Source organism: Calypte anna, chromosome 3, assembly GCF_003957555.1.
Source record: "Calypte anna isolate BGI_N300 chromosome 3, bCalAnn1_v1.p, whole genome shotgun sequence".
Classification (NCBI taxonomy): Eukaryota; Metazoa; Chordata; class Aves; order Apodiformes; family Trochilidae; genus Calypte; species Calypte anna.
The window spans coordinates 49,721,096-49,740,322 of NC_044246.1; the positions used below are offsets into that span (position 1 = coordinate 49,721,096).

Below are 19,227 nucleotides of genomic sequence, written 5' to 3' on the forward strand. Positions count from 1 at the left end.
AATGGGCCGGAACCAATGAGGGAGGGGGAGGACGCGTGCGGTACCCGGAGCAGGTAAAGAGCAGTGGCTGAGGGGCGGGAGGGGGGTCAGTGCTGCGGTTCAGCGGGGGATAGAGGTAGTGCTGCTGGCTCCTTTTTATGAAAATTATATATAGATATATATATCTGTGTGTATGTTGTAATAATAGACTTTATATATGTACATATTAAATACGCATAAATATATACAAACACATATATAAAGGTATGTAAAATACACGTATATATGCGTTTCTTTTGGGTAGTGGCATTCCTTTCTGCAGTCCAGGATTTCGCTGGAAGACGCTGCCGGGGCACCTTCAATGGAAACTCAATTTTTGAGCATTAGAAAGGGCAGCTGGGGAGAATGCCCGCTAGGGCGCAAGGTCTTGTAGCGTCCTACGAAACCTCTTACTGGTGGGGTTGGGTTTTTTTTTTGTTTTGTTTTGTTGTGTGGTTGTTTGGTTTTGGGTGTTTTTCTGGTTTTTTGTTTGCTTTCTTTTTCTCCCCCCAGTTGTGTTAGGGCCAACGCGTGAAGTCTCACCAAAGCTTTGAGGTTTAGTGGTGTAAGTGGGTCTAGAAGGGCTGTAGCACCTTGATGCTGTGACAAGAAAGTTGACTGGCTGGGTATTTGGGCAAAGTAACCCATCTTGGGGAGGGTCTAATTCCAGCTCTGCCAGCAAAACAACCCTTTGGGGCTAGGTGAGGTGCCTTTCTTTTGGGGAAAAAGAAAGCAGTGTTAATTCAGTGGAGATGGTGTGCCCTAAAGTGTGGAAGGGGCTACAGATTTATTCAGCTTCCCCTAGCAGCTTGTGCTTTGTTATTTTTTGCTATCTGGGGCTGAAAGTGAATGGCATTTGCAAATTTTTTTTTATTGTTTAGAAGGTGTGTTCCAAGTCTCCTATCATTTTAGGAGCATGCACATTTTGACTTTCTTGGCAAGAACCTAGAAATTGTTTTGTCCCCATCACTGAAAATTTCTTTTCCTTCTCTTCATGTTTACCAAGAGCAGTGGTTGTTACAGCTGAAATTTAGGAAAATATAACACTGCCAGTGTCAGCCCGAAGCTTTTTCTTTGTCTAAACATAGCAAAAGAAGACTGATTGATTCTTTTTGTCTTATTATCGTCAAAGAGAACAATATGTATAAGCAAGAATTTCGGTTCTCAAGTTGATAATTAAGTATTTTGCTAGCCTGTAGTAGCTGTTCTGTGCTGTACTTTGTACTGGTATTTGTGATAGATGAAATGCAAAGCAAAGGGTTTAGGTTTGTTTGCAGCATAGTGATGTTGCAGGATGAAATTAAAAGGCAAACAGAGGCTAGATGATGATGTTCATGTGAATTGGCACAGTTTCCTCAAATTCCATATAGCTGATTTATCAAATGGAAAAAGAGAAACCGTGGTTCCTGCTGTTCTGTGAGTTTCCTAAGATTTGTATAAAGCAGGCATAGTTCATTTCCCACCTTATATACTCCACTGTAAGAAGTACTTACTACTGACCTAGTTTTTGGTCCCTTTCATTTTTATTGTATGGTTTTTAGAGTTTGGTCTTTTGACTTTTAAACATAGTATGATTTGTGAACAGGACTTAATTAAATCCATCCAGAGAGGAAAGCCTTGCCCAATACCCTGCAACTTCCTTGGTCAGTTTGATGATGGTCTGGCATGTGTTATTCATATCCTTTGTTTACTGTATTTGGTAGAATATGTTCTATGCTTTTCTATGAATATAGATGCAGTTTGCATCCCCCACGTCAAAAGCTCCTTTTGTTGCTATAGCCAGAAAGGAAGCATGCTTGTCTCAGCCCTCCATGCTTTTTTTACTGTAACTGCTCTTCCCCCTTTTCATCTCAGCCCAGGAAAACACAGTCAGTATGTTCTGGTGTATTTGGTGTTATGTGCATGAATAGGAAAGAAGATCCCTGTGCTTTCTGTTATGGGGTATCCAGTGTCCTTTGGAGGCAGAAATCCTCTCTGCAAGGTCCTTCACCTTGGTTTAAGTGGTGAAATGATACCAGAAAACCGTATGGCTTTATACCACCCCTTTCTTGATTGCCTGGTGCTCTGTGAGTTCTGTTTGGCAAGCAAGCCTCCAGGCCATAGCTCTGCTCCTCTTTGACTCTGCTTAATCCAAAGCCTCCAAAGTGTTTGGTGGATGTGAGGGTGATCAGGCTGGTCCTTCCTCCCCTGAAGGACAGACTGCTTAAACCAAGGCTCTCTCCAGCAGCCGGCACAGCCTTGGTGCCATTTCAAAGTGCAGCATTAGACAAATGCCCATGGTGGGGCAGAGCAGGAGAGCCGGTGTTCCTGGATCTGCAAACTTTGTGTCAATGATCTTCTTGCCTAAAAGCCACACTGCCATAGGTGTGCCAAACCTGAGGTGAGGTTGGGCTGCTTGTCTGGGTGAGAATGGAGGGCTTGACACCATAAGGCTCAGCCATACTTAAGGGGAATGGCCCAGCACTCCCTTTTCCTCTTGCGGACATTTGGCACTGAGGCTGCTCTGATAGCAAGCCTGGAAGCCAGTCCTGCTGTAACCTGGCTCTGTGAAAGTCCAGGAAAACAAGTGCCCATTGTCTTTTCAAAAAAGCCAGACAGCTGATGAGTGTCTGGTGTTGACACCTGAGGGTGATGGGACAGCTTCTTTGTCAGGACCACGTACTCAAGGTCAGTTTAAGGCAACTGTGAGTATAGTGTCTGAGGATTTGTTGAGAGCAATTGTCAAGGGAATTCTGGTAAAATCCTGAATGTGTTGGGCCCAGTTTTTGTCATCTTTCACTTAAATCAGAGCCTTGAACACAAGGAACAGTGCAGCTGTGTTCAGGCCTGCTGACCAGAAGTATTGTTGCATCCTTACATTTGTCTATAACCTTGATGGAAAATAACAGAAAATGTCCAGCTTAAAAGCAGCTGTATTATAACATAATATTATTTTTCCATGTAATCATGGAGGTTAGTAAGTAATTAGTACAGTGGTTTAGCTCCTTCAGTGGGCACAACTAGGAAGCTGAAAGCCAATTTGCTGTCCTTTTTAAGTCCTCTGCAGAATTGTGCTGTTCATATAGCAAAAATTATGTTGCAGTTTCTTAAATATTAGGAGAAAAAGTTCTCGAATTTTGTTTGTTTTTAAGACGATATTTGTTTCAAACTATCAGAGAGTAGTTCTTACTTTCTTCCTTGGTCTCTGACATGGGTAGAAGGTTTTAAGTTATTTAAATTCCATGGGTCATTAATCCCATAGCATGCATAACGTAACTTGTTCACAAATCCAGAAATACATCATGATTCAAGGATTTTTGGTACCTAGTTTCTTTAAAGAAGGCCTAAATCCTGTAACTTGAGCCAGGATCTAGGTTCTCAACTGTAAATCATGAGCCCCCATGTATTCAGTCAGAAGAACATGTTAAGTACCTGGAGTGGAGATTTCAGGATCTCTAAGAAATTAGAATACAAACGCAAGTGTTAGGCATCTCAATAAGAACACAGTATTACTGTGAAGCTGACAAGCCTGGCTGGAGCGCTATTCATTTATTTATACTCCTTTAAAAGAGGAAAAAAATAATAAAAGCCTTGAAGAGAAGGCAGAGGAGGAGCAGATATCTGAAAAAACATTTCAGTTAGGCAGGCTGAGTTGACATTATAAAATTTCTTGAAGTTACTAGATGAGTTGAAGAGGTTGTGAAAGAAAGGGGATTATTTCACCCCTCCCTCTTTTCTTCCTCCAAAGTGAGTTTCAGTTTCATTAGTGAGAAGGAAGAATGTCTTGCAGATCTTCAGAGTATCCACTCTTAACCCAAGGTGTCTGGTAGACAGCATCACATACTGGTTGGACTGTGAATGCATGACTGACATTTCAGTGATGCTGAAGTCACAGGACTTCTTCAACTTCCTCTTCAAAGTTGGATATATTCCCTGAGACACACAGGCTTTTTCTCACAGATACTTGGATAAAACATTGTAGAGGAGAGGAGGTATTCCTGTAGACTTTACAGCTTTGTAGTGCATTAAAGGTCTAATTTTGTTTTTTGACAGGTGGCTGTGCATCAAAAGATGACTGAATTATCGTTATTTTCCTCCATTTGCTTTGTTAAGATGACTTAATAAAGGCTAAAATGAATTTTCCTTCCACTTTCCTTTGCAGCTTCCTGAAACCTGGGCTTAAAGGCTGTTTTGCAGTATCCAGGGCAGTGCACCTCTGCTCTGTTGTGTCTAGAAAGAAATGTTCCTTTCTTCTCTGCACTGTGCCACTTTTTTGCCAAATACTTCTAGCCTCCTCTTTTATAGTTTATACTTTTTTAGCTGGTTGTTATCCATAAAAAAGTGCCTAATGGGACAGGTCCTTCCCTTTCTACACAAACCTCTCCTTTTTCATGGGCAAAGAGAAGAACTGCTTATGAAATTCATCTGGTTAGTAAACAGTCATAACAGGGGAGAAAGAATGTAAATCCTGGTTAGTGGTTTCCATAAAGCCAAGGCTCTGGGTTACTAAGAAACTTCTGCTACCTGGTGCTTGCTGGAGTATTGTGTAAGGGCTGAGCTCCCAGTCTTCTATCAGGGATTTGAGGTGAAGCTTTGTTTTGCCTGTGTAAAGCAAGCAGTAAGCACCAAGAAACTTCCTCTGTGAAAGTCACTCTGCTCTAATGGCAGAGGCAAAGCAGAGGTAGCAACTATGAAAGCTGTGGCAAAAAAGTATTAATTTGCTTCCGTGCTGCATTTTGCTGTTTTCCCTGACAGCAAAAGTCACTGTGAATTTAGCTGAATGAATTAATGTGCCTGAGGTAACAGCAGGCTGTAGCTTCCCAGCTGAAATTGTGTCTTCTCTTTGGACTTCCAGTTGCTTGCACTGCAGTGTTCACAGTTTCTCATCCTTTCTGCTTTGCTTATTCCCTCAGCCTTGAGCAGTGCCCAGCCCTGCTTCTCCTGAGTGCTGCCTAGGAAAGTGATAATGATTACAATCATGAACAACTCGGACAGCGAGGAGGAGCCCTGCAATGAAAGAACATCCCTGATGTCTGCAGAGAGCCCTCCGGTGCCCTCCTACCAGGATCGCCTGCAAGCCTCAGAAGCAGGGAAATTTCAGGCACATAGGGTATGTATGCATCCTTCCTGGGGAATGAAGAACTGGGGTACAATGATAGATGTAGTCCTGCTACTCCTCCATCCCTTCCTCACAGACTGGCTTCTGGGATTGGCTTTGGCCACTGTTGTTCCTCTGGTATTATTCTCACAGCCAGCACCAGCAGTACTTGTTCCTATTTCCTCCACTGTGACTTTATGTTATTGTATTATTTATATTATCTATTTAAACTTTTTCCTTCCTTTTGGTAAAGATACAGACTTGTAATCAGGACCTGATGCACATATGACTTTTGCAGGATATCCTTTTCAGACCTCTTGTTTTGCCAGAAGCCCTTTATCTACTCTGGTCAAATGCAGCAAATCTTGGAACAGAATTTGGTCCTGCTGCCAGCAAAGCAGTGGGATAAAGCAAACACTGCATTACTATGGGAGGAGGAACTGATACAGCTAATGTCACCTTATATGACATTTTGTCTGCCTCACTTCTGTGCATCTTGCCCTTCCTGCACATGTGTCCATGTGTACATTTGAACTTGGAGAGGGCTGTAAATATCAAGTACTTATGTTTTTTGTTTAAAGACTGTTGCAGCCTATTTGTAATGAATTTTCTAATTTTATTGTTCAGTTGGTACCTTCCTACTAGAAACAAGTTGAAATATAATGGAATACAGCTATGAACACAAGTAAAAGAAGATCTTACAAATCTGCTAATATTTATTTTCAGAAGAGGCGAACAGGTGGCAGCCGCAGTCCTAACAATGTTGCTGATGAGGATGTGTCTGAAGCGCGTTTTCCAGTAGGACAAAGCACTTTGGATGATGAAGAAGAGGAATTGACTCTGAAATATGGAGCAAAGCATGTAATCATGCTTTTTGTGCCTGTCACCCTTTGTATGATTGTTGTCGTCGCCACCATAAAGTCAGTGCACTTCTATACGGAGAAAAACGGGCAGCTGTAAGTGGGGTCTTCAAACCAGCCTCTGAGTACGTGGGATCCTTAGCTTTACATTTACTTTCCATGGATACACATCTGTGTACACAGTGCTTCCCTGGCAGGTTGGGGAAACTAAAGCTAAAGGTGGCTGTGTAAACACAGAAAGATCTTATAAAGGTCTTAAAGTATACTACATTCACCTGTGTTAAATTTATCCATACCTGCATTCTACTGATTCAGTAACACTGTCACTAGGGCACCCTACTCAAAGCCTATGAGCTGCATAATAATGAAGTTGCTTCATGCTGCAGCATAAAAGGCCCAGAGTGAACTCCTGTATCTGCTCACTCACTAGCTGGTAGCCATCAGGGATGTTCATTTGTATTAATGTCTCATTTCGTGGTTACATTTATGCTTCCTGAAGACTCGTGATGTTCATATGTAATTCTGTCCAACTTTTGCTTACTGTTCCTAAGACTTCACTTCACTGGAGGTTGGAGAAATGGGAACTCTGATCCCTTAAACTGAGCCAAAATAAAAAAATTGGGGGTGTGAAGGTGATGTGAAGGGATAAAAGAGTCCAAGAGTCTCCTACCTCTCCTCTTTCCTAATGTGCAAAGAAAGGGTTCCTCCCTTTCAAGACACCATCTGGGGTCTAGCTTTATACTTAAATGGAGAGGTTCTGGAGCATACAATAAAAATGTGTGGCCTGCAGAGAAGAAACATAGAAACTTAGTCATTTATACTCTAGGTCTTCTTGTTTAGAGCTCTGCCAGCTAACTTCTCTGTAGGAATATGCTTTTGATAAAGACCACTAATACTTGATTATATTTTGGAGCCCAGCTCCTTTAGTGACTACGTCTCATGTTTTGCTGTACTTGTCTTCCTTTCTTTCCTAAAAACACAGAGGTCTGGTTTTGTCATGGGGCTGTTAGAAGACAATATATTTACTTTGTATGGCTTTTGCTTTATACTACAGGATCTACACCCCTTTCAGTGAGGATACCCCATCTGTGGGCCAGCGTCTCTTGAACTCAGTGTTGAACACCATCATAATGATCAGCGTCATCATTGTAATGACTTTGTTTCTAGTGGTGCTCTATAAATATCGCTGCTACAAGGTAAAGTGTTTATGCCAGAGCCTTTTGTACCTATATGCTGTGGACTTGAGTTCAAATGGGGCTTCTTGTCAGTGAGAAATAAAGGTACTGTACTGGCAAGTCAGCATCTTAGTCAGAACAAGACACGTGTTATACAGAAGCCTTTGCCAGCAATGGTAGAGCTGTGTCCCCAGACAGGCTTTGCTTTTACTTAAGGACTGTCGTGATTTAAGTCCAGGGGGCTGCTAAGCACTGTACAGCTGCTTGCTCGTTTCCCCCCTTGGTATTGGTGAGAGAATCACAAGGGTAAAGTGAGCAAACTTCTGGATTAAGATAGACAGTTTAATAACTAAAGTAGAAGCTATGCACACAAGCAAAGCAAAACAAGGAATTAATTTCCTACTTTGCATCAGTAGGCAGGTGTTCAGCCATCCCTAGGACATGAGGGCTCATCAAATGAAATTATTACTTTCAAAATGTCAGAGCTCCAAACATCCCACTCTTCCTTCTTCCCCCAGCTATATATGCTGAGAATAAGACCATTCCCTTTAGTATAGAATATCCCTTTAATCAGTTGGTGTCAGCTGTCCTGCCTATGCTTCTGCACTGGTCCTTGTGTATCTCAGTGGCAGAGCATGGGAAGCTGAAAAGTCCTTGACTTAGCATAAGCACTACTTAGCAACAACTAAAACATCAGTATTTTATCGATTTTATTCTCATACTAAATCTAAAATGCAGCACTACTAGCTGCCTGGAAGAAAATTAACTCTCCCAGCTGAAAGCAGGACAGTCATTAGTTGTAGGGTATTAAAAATGGGGCCTGCTACTTTGTCTTAGTCAGGTCTGAATCTTCATCTGATCAAAAAGTTTTGCAGTTTGTACTTAAGGACTAAGTTGTAGCATTTACTGTGAATGCCTTACGAAGTTTCAGACAAGCTTTGTGGCAAATGATATTCTTCCTGTCTGTGGATGCTCTGGTGGACGGTGGCAAGTCTTGAAGGGAAAGGCCCATTCTGGTTTTGTGGTGCCCAGGGAGCTCTCTGGTACCAGCCTAGAATTTGGGCACTGGCCATTGCTGCTTTTTAAACTTGGCCCTGAGATGGATTCATTTACAGCTTTGAGCAAACCCTTCCTCTCCACTAAGCAGAGAGAATGTGCTTATCTGTCTAAGCTAGAAGCCAGTATGCATACCAATGGAAATGGATAGGAAGGAGGCTGAAGCAAAAGAACAAGCAAACAAAAAACACCAAGGGGTAGACTATAATATGAAGGAGTTTGAGAAAACTGGAAGCAATTGCCTGTCCTTCCTCACCGGTGGTAGGGAAGGCAGGGGCTTTGGAAACTGTAGGAGGAGTGCAGGAGGACAGTAGGAAACTAGATCAGTTAGTGCATGTAGAGCACAGCAACCTGTGCAAGGTAATGGTGCCTTCAGTCACCATCTCTTCTTGCCTTTAGTTCATCCATGGCTGGCTGATCCTGTCCTCTTTGATGCTGCTCTTCCTCTTTACCTACATATATCTTGGGTAAGTGGGAATGGTGCAGGTAATGTAGCAGTTCAGGGCTCCTTCATCTCTTTGCAGAACATCCCCAACTTGAACAAGGAGAGGAATGTCTCCCATTCTTCGAATGGAGGTTTCAGAATTGTTAGAATGAGATAGCTTTCTTTTTTAAAAAATGTGAAATGAGGTCGTTAATAGGTAATGCCTTATTTTACAGTGCCTACTGAACAAAAATCACTGGGAAGTGACACCGTGAGCGTGAAATGAACAGGCTGAACCTTGTAGTACAGAGGCCCCAAATTACATGTTGAGAAGCCAGTTGAAAGGAATTTTTTGTGCTGAGTTGGTTCTCTGATTTGTCTTGTCTTTTTCTCAGACAATACTATTCCAAGCTTATTCCCTTAGCTCCTGGTTCAGGTAGAACCAAGTTTTTAACTTGCAGGTGACACTTAAAACTTTTAATCTTTAACTGCGAGTATTTGGCATCTAGTGGGATGATTTCTACATGATCTTTTTGGCTCAGATGATTATCTAGCTGCAGGCTTATGTTAAGACTTGAAATCTTGACTGATCAAACCTTTGAAATCACTGTTGACCTCGGCACTAAGGCAGTGTGGTGTTCGCCTGCACACAGAGTATGTCCATCTGCAGGAGGAACAGAGAGCTAAATGTAGGATTTGGCTGAAAGCAGGTTCCCTTTTCATGATGAGAGCTGCTTCAGTCCTGCTTCCTTATTAGTTTAACTACAGCTAGTAGGATGCTTTGCATACTGGTTGCTTTTAGTGCTTAGCTAAATGTTCTTGTTATATTCCAGTGAAGTACTGAAGACATACAACGTGGCCATGGATTACCCAACTCTGTTCTTAATCATCTGGAATTTTGGAGCTGTTGGAATGATTTGCATACACTGGAAAGGTCCCTTGAAGCTCCAACAAGCATATCTCATTATGATCAGTGCTCTAATGGCACTGGTTTTTATTAAATATCTACCTGAGTGGTCAGCATGGGTGATTCTAGGTGCAGTCTCCATCTATGGTAAGTCTAGCTTGTGACTCTTAAAGTGTGGCTTACGGAGGGGTTGCTCTGATGCAATCTCAGGACTGTGTATGTTACTCAGAAAACAATTTTATGGTGCTAACAGCTGTAGAAAGAGGCAGAGCAGCAATTACCTTGACTCCCTGGTTTGTCTCTTGCTAACTTCTTTATGTAGGTTTTATACTTCTTGTACTTTATGTACTTGTTACCGTGTCTTTTGAAGTGGAATACCAAGTCAGGAAAGGACTGAAACAGATCTAACTGTGACACGGTGGTTGGATTTTTATCCAAGTAGTAGTAGCAACCTGATAGTCTTGCGTGTTTTTTGTAGGGTTATTGAGAAATCATAGATTTTTCTATGATTTAAAAGTTTCAAAAGAACCTGCAGAACAAGAGGTAGCTGGGAGGTAACATTCAGGTTGATGAGGGTAAGGCAGGGTAGACAAAGCAGAACTGGATCAGGGGTTTGCCCTAATGTGAAACAAAGAATCAGCATAGATAGCAATGGATTGTGGAACATGAACAAAGTACCCCCAGCCATCCTCTGATTAAATTTAACACCTGCATGTGCTGTCATGTACTTCAAAAGAAAGGATGTCGTATTCTCAGGAGGCTTTTTACAGAATTAGTCTGATGAAAACTCCTATTATTACATTAAGCCTATTGTTAAATTAAGGGGTTGGTATTTTAAGTGAACAGCTAGAGTTATGCAAAGTAGCAGAATGTCTTGTTTAGGAAATCGTCCAGTTAATATTAATACATGTAATTTTGAGGGGAAAATAGCTTTTTGAAAATACAGAATGTGAAGTGTGCATGGTAGTTTGAGATGAGATTGGCCTTTTCTCTTTGCAGATCTGATGGCTGTTCTTTGTCCCAAGGGGCCACTGAGATTGCTGGTAGAAACTGCACAGGAGAGAAATGAACCCATTTTTCCTGCATTAATATATTCCTGTGAGTAAGATTAGAATGTTATTATTTTTAACCACATTAAAACTACATGACATGTTTATGTATCAAACCAAAGAGCACTAATGTAGTTACTTCTTTGCCTCCAGATTGGTGTGCATTTGTACTCTTTAGCAGGCCATTTCCAGAAGACCTTGTTATCAGTTAAAAGGCTGTTAACTCTCATTATATTTGCCTTGTGAAAATTAAATGTTCAAAAGTAGATTTATTATTTCATGACTACAGTGAAGAATGTCCCTCTTTGTTCTGCACACAAAAACCTGTTTTAGATGGATTGTAGTTTTTGAAAAGTTCTGTGACTAGATGATGCTCACTCAATATACTTACTCCTTGTGCATATGCTTTATAAACAAACCTTAAATGTGTAATGAGGTTCCATTCTTGTAGCCCCCTCTTGTTCTGTGAACTTTATTGATGACAGTGCTTAGAAAGTATTTGCATCACTATGCATTGTGCAGCTGCTGGCTTTGTAAAGGGCTCTATTTAAGTACGGTGCTGCAAGCAAAATCAGTTGTCTCTTCCCTGGCTTTCTTGGGCTGTTTAACTATGGTGGTGTCCAGTGCCCTTAAGATGGTTGGAAGCCAGTCAATTTAACATATATGGGACCTGGACTCGAGTGTTTCATGAACCTCAGTGACGTTTTCATTACATTGTTTGTCAGATTTCCAAATGTTAGGTGCCAAGCTGAGGATGCCTTCAGTCTGATTGATCTTTTTTTTAAGCATTTATTGTTATAAAAATTTATTTATAATTTACAAGGAGAGATTCTGTTTTTGTCAGCTGACCTCCATTTTATTGGCAACTCTGTAATGCTGACCTGAGACAATCTAGATGAAGAATATTGGATGTTTTAGTTAACAAACAAGAATTTCTCTGAAGGAGAATGCTGAACAAAAAGTTGTTGTGCGGAACATCAGTTTCTTCACTGCAAGACCACATTCTTTGGACCCTTCTAGATGCAAAAACATTACTCTGGCTGAGCTTGTAGTGGAAAAGCAGGCACTGTGTTTGTCTTGGCTGATTTTTAGTTTAGCTTCTTTAAAAACAAGACTGATAAAGAGTTAAGCAAACAGCTGATTTGAGTTCCCTTCCACTGATGTCAGAATGGTTTGTATTCCTTTTTAATTTAGCAGTCCATCTCAAGATAAATCCCCAAACATCCTCTAGTCATTCTTGGAACCAAAATAGAAATAGCCAGTATTTTGACTGGTAAGAACCAAACCAAACAGGCAAGAGAGAAAACTAGCACTCTGAGGACTCTTGCTATATCCCTCCCTTGTGTGCTTTACCTTTAGCAGAACAGGAGGAGTAAAGCTGTGTAAGTTAACCTCTGGTTACCATCCGTACTACCATCATTCCCTAAGCAGTTGTTTTATTTGAAAAGAAGAGTCAGAAGATAGGAAGAAAACAAATTAGATGAGGACCCTATTTTTAGGTTTTTTTGCTTTTTCCAGCCTGTAGAGAAGACTGTACTGACTCTTTGCTATTTGTGTTCTGAGACTTTTAAAAAAGCTGAATGGATGCACTGTCTTTATTTTCTCCCATCTTACCTTCTAAGTACCTAGGGAAACCAACCAGAGTGAATGGTTTAAAAGCATTTACAGAGGTAAGGGGTTTTATTTTTAGGAACAGATAAATCTTAGCTCTTCTGAGCTACAGTGACTAATGTTTTAAGGACTTTATACCTTTCTGTCTCTTAGCTGCTATGATGTGGACAGTTGGAATGGTAAAGCCAGACACAGCAGCAAGAGGACCAAGTCAGCAGATTCAGGATGCAGGTTTGCTTGCATATCACTCTTCTATACAGAACACTGTCCCATGGAAATAATGTGCATTTTTGAGACTACAAGTATATACAAAGCCCTGTGTCCTGATGGATGCAGGTTTTTCAGTGGTGTTATACTGCCTGCAGAAATTAGTGATGATCTGAAACCTGCTGTTTGAATGTACAATCCAAAGTCAAAGCTGAAAGTGGACATATGGGAGGTTTTATTTTTACTAAATAGGGATGGTAAATTACAACATTGGCTCATAAATGTAATGCCAAGGAGCTAGTGAACTTCAGTTCATTATAGTGACATGAAGCAGACATGCTTTTACCTAACTGTAAGTGCAAAGTGGCTTACCCTGTCAAAAAAAATCAATGTCTTTACATTTATCCTTGAGTAAAGGCTTATGTTTAGGCAGTTACAAAACAATAGCTGATAAATGAATGCTAAGGCTTGATAACTGAACAGGCTGCTTATTTCAGGATAAAACAGCTGACATACTAACAAACCACTGGGACACAATCTTTCTTTGAAACTGGGCACAGAACACAGGAGAAAAGTATGTGGTGAGACACACTCAATGCCTCTGTGGAAGCTCTGTGTGTCACACTCTGCTTGCAACTGCTCCAGCAGCATCCTGTCAGACTTATGTGAACTGGAAAGTATGTATGAGCTCTTCTGGAAAACAGAAGCTGTCATATACAGTAATATATCACAGAGAACTTCTTCCAAAAGTGCTACCAAAAAGTGCTCTGTTAGATGTGTTGAACAGGAGAAAATAAAATCTAGATCTGTGAGCAGTGGTATGTGTGCACTTAATACATGTGAACACTCACCCATGATGTGTGATTCAGGGCACAATTTTTCTCATAATGTCAGTTTTCTTAGTTATTAATTTTTGTTACACTACCAGTTAATGAATACCTAGGCACCTGCACCCCAAAGATACAATGTGGGCTTGCATATTAAGTTTATGTGGGTTTACTTCTCATTGTAGCCTATGCAGAGCAATGTTTAGTTTTGTGTATGTACTCACTTGTTAAAGCCATTGAACTCCTGGGTTCTCCCAAAGATTCTGCAAACATGCACACTTCTGACTATTTCAAATAATAACACATGTATTTTCATCAAAGCCACTAAATGTCTGCTTGAATTAGTCCTGATGTTACACCTCCCAAGAATCAAAGGGCTTACCCATTCCAGAGAAGCTTCACGGAAGTGTGGATTTCAGACATTCAAACAAGTTATACATGTAGCTACCTCCTGTGTTTCTCTTTTTTTTGTTCACTTTATGGCCTATTTTTGTGGAACTAAGCTGAGGATGGGAGAGAGAACCACTGGAGCCCTTCGCATGCAGACTCTCATGTATCAGAGATGAGGAATCCTGTTCCAACCGGCCCCATCACTTCTTTTGAGGAGCTCAAGGAGGAGGAAAGTAAGGGAGGTTTCATACCTTGTATTCAGTGTAGTCAATGCCTGATGTTTTTGCTTATTGTGATTAATGCTTTGTTACCTAGTTTGGCCTGATTGCAGTTAATTTGAAGAGCTGTGACTTGTTTAGCATTAAAGATCTTGACTCTGACTCTGTAACTTCTTTATGCTGCAGTATCTGTTCTGGAATTGGGATTCCAGTGACATTTCTTCTCTATGTGGACAATTTAAGCAGGAACCTTCACCTGGTCCCCAGGGGACAAGAATGTGTTCAGGAGAAGCAGAACAGAAGGAGTGGAAGTAACACTTGTTTTCTTCTTTCAGGGGGTGTGAAATTGGGCCTTGGAGACTTCATATTTTACAGTGTGCTTGTTGGAAAAGCAGCGGCCACAGCTAGTGGGGACTGGAATACTACACTGGCCTGCTTTGTAGCCATTCTCATAGTAAGTGAGCAAGGTTTTAAAACCTCTGTTACCCCATTGAGCACAGCGGTGTTGCCAGAACTTCAGCAGCTGAGCACTGCTTATTCTCTGCAAGTAACATTCTGGGTGTTTAGGAAAAACCACCAGTGGATTTCCCAGCCCAAGTGCTCTGTCTGTAAAGACAGGCTTTAAATAGCAGCTGGGAGAAGATAAATTATATGGGAGGATTCTTTAGAGCAAAGGCAAATGGGAGTAGGGATGGTGGGGGTGAAACAGCCCTAGGGAAAACAGATGAACTGTTAGTGTGTTTGCTTTAGTGTTAAAGACCGGGGACTTCTGTCAGCCACAAGAGTCAGTATTATGAACTCCACATTGATTTGCAAGTGTCTTTTAAAAGGTTATCTCCCTTTTGCTAACAAAAATGGCTAGATAAGAGGATGAGTGTTGTTCTTGTATTCACCCGGGAAAAAAACAGGAAGGAAGGAGATTAAAAATCAGTTGAAATTATCAGTAAAAACAGATGATAATCGTACTGCACCTGCTAAAGGACTTGGTCCTGACAGGTCTAGTGACCACACACTGTAGAATTTTCACCTAGGTAGATAATAATTACTAGGAACTTGCTGTTCACACCAGCATCATGGAAACTAAAATGGCAGTTTTAGAAGAAATTTTTAGAAGGGAGAAGAAAACTATCCCATCCATCTTGGGCCTCGATTTCCACAAATAAATCCCAAGAATAGTGAAAGACAGTTACTCTCACTTGTGAAGATCATAGTCAAAAAGCATGAGAACTAAAAATTAGATAATTTAAATAGAGTGTGTTGGGTGTAGGTTTCCTACCTCACAGGTCAGAGAAACCCATAGGATAATCTAGCCCCACACCCCCAGGATATGGGGTCCAGCACAGGATTTCTTTGCTGGGGGGAATGTCCTATCTTGTCTCTCTGTGAAGCTAAATGCCCGATTCTGTTTATTTTATGGTGCTGTTAAATGTTTTGGAGCCTTTTGTAATTCCGGAGGAATTACTAAGGGCTCAGATGAGAGAAGAAATCTATACCTAAATACACTTAGCCATACTGTCTACTCAAAATTTGCAAAAGCTTTCACATGTGCCCCAAAAAATCAGATCTTGGCCTGCTATCTTGAGAAAACCAAAATTCACCTGTCATAGTAAGCACTTCAGTTGAAAGAATAGCAGTGGATATTGGTTTTTGTTTTGTTTTTTTAACTGAAAAGACCTTGAAAACTGGGAAGATATTAGAAGTACATGCCACTACTAGTCCTTCAGTTAAACTCCTTATCTGTGCTGATCACCAGGATTTAACTGCTTTTATCTGCTGGATCAGTACTTCATATATAATGGCGTAGAACAAAATGTAAAATAATATGTAAATAAATTAACCTCTCAGGATGAGCTGTATGTCAGCACTAGCTGTTTATAGCACTTTCTCAGCAAAGGGCTGTGCTCAGGTTTCCTTAAGAAGGTACCTGGGCAACTTAAGTGAAAGACTTAAGTGTGGGCAAAACTTACCTTTTATGCCCTTGGTAGCTTAGGTGGGCTTCAATTGCATATACTGCTTATTATTTCTATACTAGTTCATTAATGGCAGTTAAGTTTCTGGGCTTCTTACTGTATATTCTTGTGTTCTTTATTCTCTTGTCTCTGACAGGGTTTATGCTTAACTCTTTTATTACTGGCTGTTTTTAAGAAAGCACTGCCTGCCCTTCCCATCTCCATCACCTTTGGTTTGATCTTCTACTTTTCAACAGACAACATTGTGCGACCGTTCATGGACACGCTGGCGTCCCACCAGCTGTATATTTAGAAGTGGGTGTTAGAGATTTGTTTCAAAACTTTGCTGTGAAGTATGGTGCACTGTTTGGAATAATTCATAAAGTTCTACACTTAGTGCCATATATTTGTAAGGAAAACACTAACTCTCTGATATTACTTTTTAGTGTAAATCTAATAGTAACATATTGAACTGAGATTTTTCTTGGGACTCTCAGGACTCTGGTGAGATGCCTGGCTCGTTGCCAACGTCAGGATTGTTATTTGTTGTGCACACTGGCTATTTTGAGCACAGCAACCTTTATTAGCATGTGACACTGTAGAGGTGAAGGGTCCAAAAGCTCAGGTGTTTTAGCTTTGGAATGTCAGACAGGTTTAACTGTATTCTAGAACTGCTGACACTTCACGTTTCTGAAGTGTTGTGCAAACACGAGGTGCGAGGAAGTCATACTTGCTTAGAAAAGCATTGCAGTCAGCATGCACAGAACAGAGCAGTGCATTACACCTGCTTGTGACCATTAGAGGAGTGAGGCCTCTGTGCGGAAAACTCCTGTTGAAGTTGCCACAAATGCTGATTTATTCTGACCTTAGTTAGTGAGCCATAATGGACCTCAGAGGATGTCAGTGATGAGACATACAAACTTCAGGGTTCTGGTTCTGAGCCGCATCCACCACTGCAGCTGACAGCTGATGAAGGCAGAGCTGCCTGTTTAGGCACGTGAGATCCTCAGCATGGGAAAACAGATACTTTTCCCTGTGTCCTTCCAGTATTTTATCCTTTTGGAAATCTTTTTTGGAGTCTGTACCACAATCTTCAAAGTACCATAAGGTGGAAATTACTGCACGGCTCCAGTAAATCAGTTGACCTATAACTTCCTAGGTGTATTTCTGGTCTCCTTTCTGTGCATTGTTGTAACAACTCCGAAGGAGGATTTACCTTCCTTTTATGAAGAGGTCCTCTTATACTGATTGAGACTTGGTTTACCTAGTTTTTGGTACTGTTTAAAGATTAATTTTTATTACAAATTTTAAAATAGCTATTTACTGTCAAAAGGACTGTTTTTTAGGAATATTCTGTCATCATCTGTATCAAAATATGAGAGCGCAAACTTCAGTCTGCTGATACATTACTCTACATAAGGCATCATTAATGCTAGGAGTATTAATACAGCCTCAAGTGAGTCCATTAATAAAACAAATCACAGTGCTTTTTGCCAGTAAAAAGTACAGGTCTGATTGAACCTTACTGTTTTCTACACCTTTCAAAATAATTTTATTTTTACTCCAAGAGTCAGTTTTTTAGAAATAGCCAAGTTCTATGTTTTTTTTTCTCTTCACTTGTCTATTATGCAAAAAGGCTGTTGTTTTTTGGCAGCTGATCAAAATGTAACATTATGCAAGGCTTTGTGAATAATGTGATGTCATCTAGAGATGCAGAAAATCTCTGAAAATACTTTACAGCTAAAGCTTTGAACTATATACTTTTAAGGTAGTGCTTTTTCCAATAGACTTGCAAGCTAATCTGATATTGAAGAAGGACATCACACAGGTGATTCAAACAAAATTTAAAAAAGCAGATAATGGTTTTCACAAGTTGTGTATGTCTCAATTTTAGCAAATAAGTACTTCTTGCTCTTTGTTTAGGTTTCTGTCCTCATTTCTAACATTTGCAATGTTGGGACTTAGATGCAGACAGTTATTATTAAAAGGTATTTCCTTTGGAAACATGAATCACTAGATCTCTGCTGATTTCTGATGTTTATGCAAGAGTTGTTTTTTCTTTTTCTTTATTACTTTGCATTTGTTTGGGTTTTTTTCAAGTAAAACAGTTACGGGGCCAAGTCAGAACACAATCACTTACAAACATGGTACTATGTTTTGCATTGCATGGAGTTGACAGGATATGAAATATTTTAATGTACGAGAACAAAAATTCTGCTTGGCTTATGGGGGTTGCAGCATGTTCTTAGGAACAACTAATTTCTATGAAAGCAGAGTTTCTATTTGAAGGAAACGGAGGTGGGTACCTTCAAATATTGAAGGACCACCACTGGCATTGGTGGTTTTCTGCAGAGTTGTGCTTGCCAAAGACTGACCTTCTACTGAGCAATTCTGCATAACTTACAAAAACTGTAATTTAAAAGGTAACAAAGCAATAGATTCTGTCAGTTCAACAAAATGTATTATCCTGGTGAGTGATGAGCATATAATGTATATACTGGAGTGGTTTTAGTTGTGTAAAAGTTCATATGTATATATATATATAATCACTGTGTGTGTTTGTGTGTATATACGCACAAGTTTTAAAATAATATTTAGTGATTTCTCATCTTACTGGACACTTTTGCTTGTGCATAAAGTTTTGTTCACGTTGTGCAATGTGGCCTAAGATGTGAAAATGGAGAGTGGTGGTACGTTACTCCTCATTGGCTTCCAAATGAGATGACTCTGTGACCTGGCAACTTGAATAAGCAAACCATTTGTCTACTATGTTCATTCACTGTTTTCAGCTTGCTGCATGCTCTGCTGAACTGCAGTCTCTTTCACTGGAAGAAATCCTAATACTCCCACTGATGTGCATCCATGAGAAAGCAGAGCTGTCGTGTAGGCTGGGCTGATGCCTGCCTTGATCCAGGTGTCATTCAACAGCCCGAAGTCCCACAGGAGGTGCCATGTGTTGGCATTTTCATACATGATCTGTGTCACACCCAGTCCTGTCCATTCCAAAATGATTGTCTTGTTGCATCTAGTCTCAAATGTGGCTTGGATATACATAACTTTTAAGGGTTTGGACTTCTTAACATGTAAGACTGAAGTCTACAAACAAGCATATGGGTAAGCCTGAATAATGCAAATCCAAGCTTTTAATTGGTGGGAGATACGCAGCTCCATTATAGCATTTAGTGCCTTTTTTAGGAGCATGTGCAATTGAACCAATTAGGCATTGTCACCTTCTGACCTCACAATTGCTTCAGTGTTTATTACTGTGTTTCCTCTTGCCACTTTTTTGTTGCTTTTGGTTTTGATTGCTTTGAGGTTTTTTTTCAACTGTTGACTGTGTATTAAAAGCTAGGGATGCATTCTGCCCACTGAGAGTGCACAAGACAGCACAGCCTTAAAGAAAGTTGAAGAAATGCAAGGCTCCTTGAAGAACCATGCAGTGCTTCCACAGCAGCTCGT

The 19,227-nt window shown here is 40.5% G+C and overlaps 1 protein-coding gene across 1 annotated transcript; it reads left to right on the forward strand.

Moving 5' to 3' along the window:
* Positions 1-2: 2 nt before the first annotated feature.
* On the forward strand, positions 3-16,783 carry PSEN2 (presenilin 2). The gene is made up of 11 exons (XM_008493269.2): positions 3-53; positions 4,911-5,107; positions 5,822-6,051; positions 7,010-7,151; positions 8,586-8,653; positions 9,444-9,664; positions 10,517-10,615; positions 12,331-12,408; positions 13,715-13,834; positions 14,155-14,273; positions 15,926-16,783. The coding sequence occupies exons 2-11, from the start codon at positions 4,964-4,966 to the stop codon at positions 16,079-16,081; spliced, it is 1,377 nt and encodes a 458-aa protein (XP_008491491.1). The 5' UTR covers positions 3-53; positions 4,911-4,963; the 3' UTR covers positions 16,082-16,783.
* The last annotated feature ends 2,444 nt before the right edge of the window (positions 16,784-19,227 follow it).

Bases quoted from the DNA above. Each gene is read 5' to 3' on its own strand.
- PSEN2 (XM_008493269.2), top strand. From the start codon at position 4,964: ATGATTACAATCATGAACAACTCGGACAGCGAGGAGGAGCCCTGCAAT. The intron at 8,654-9,443 runs GTAAGTGGGAAT...GTTATATTCCAG, and splicing joins TTTACCTACATATATCTTGG to TGAAGTACTGAAGACATACA. The intron at 12,409-13,714 runs GTTTGCTTGCAT...TGTGGAACTAAG, and splicing joins TCAGCAGATTCAGGATGCAG to CTGAGGATGGGAGAGAGAAC.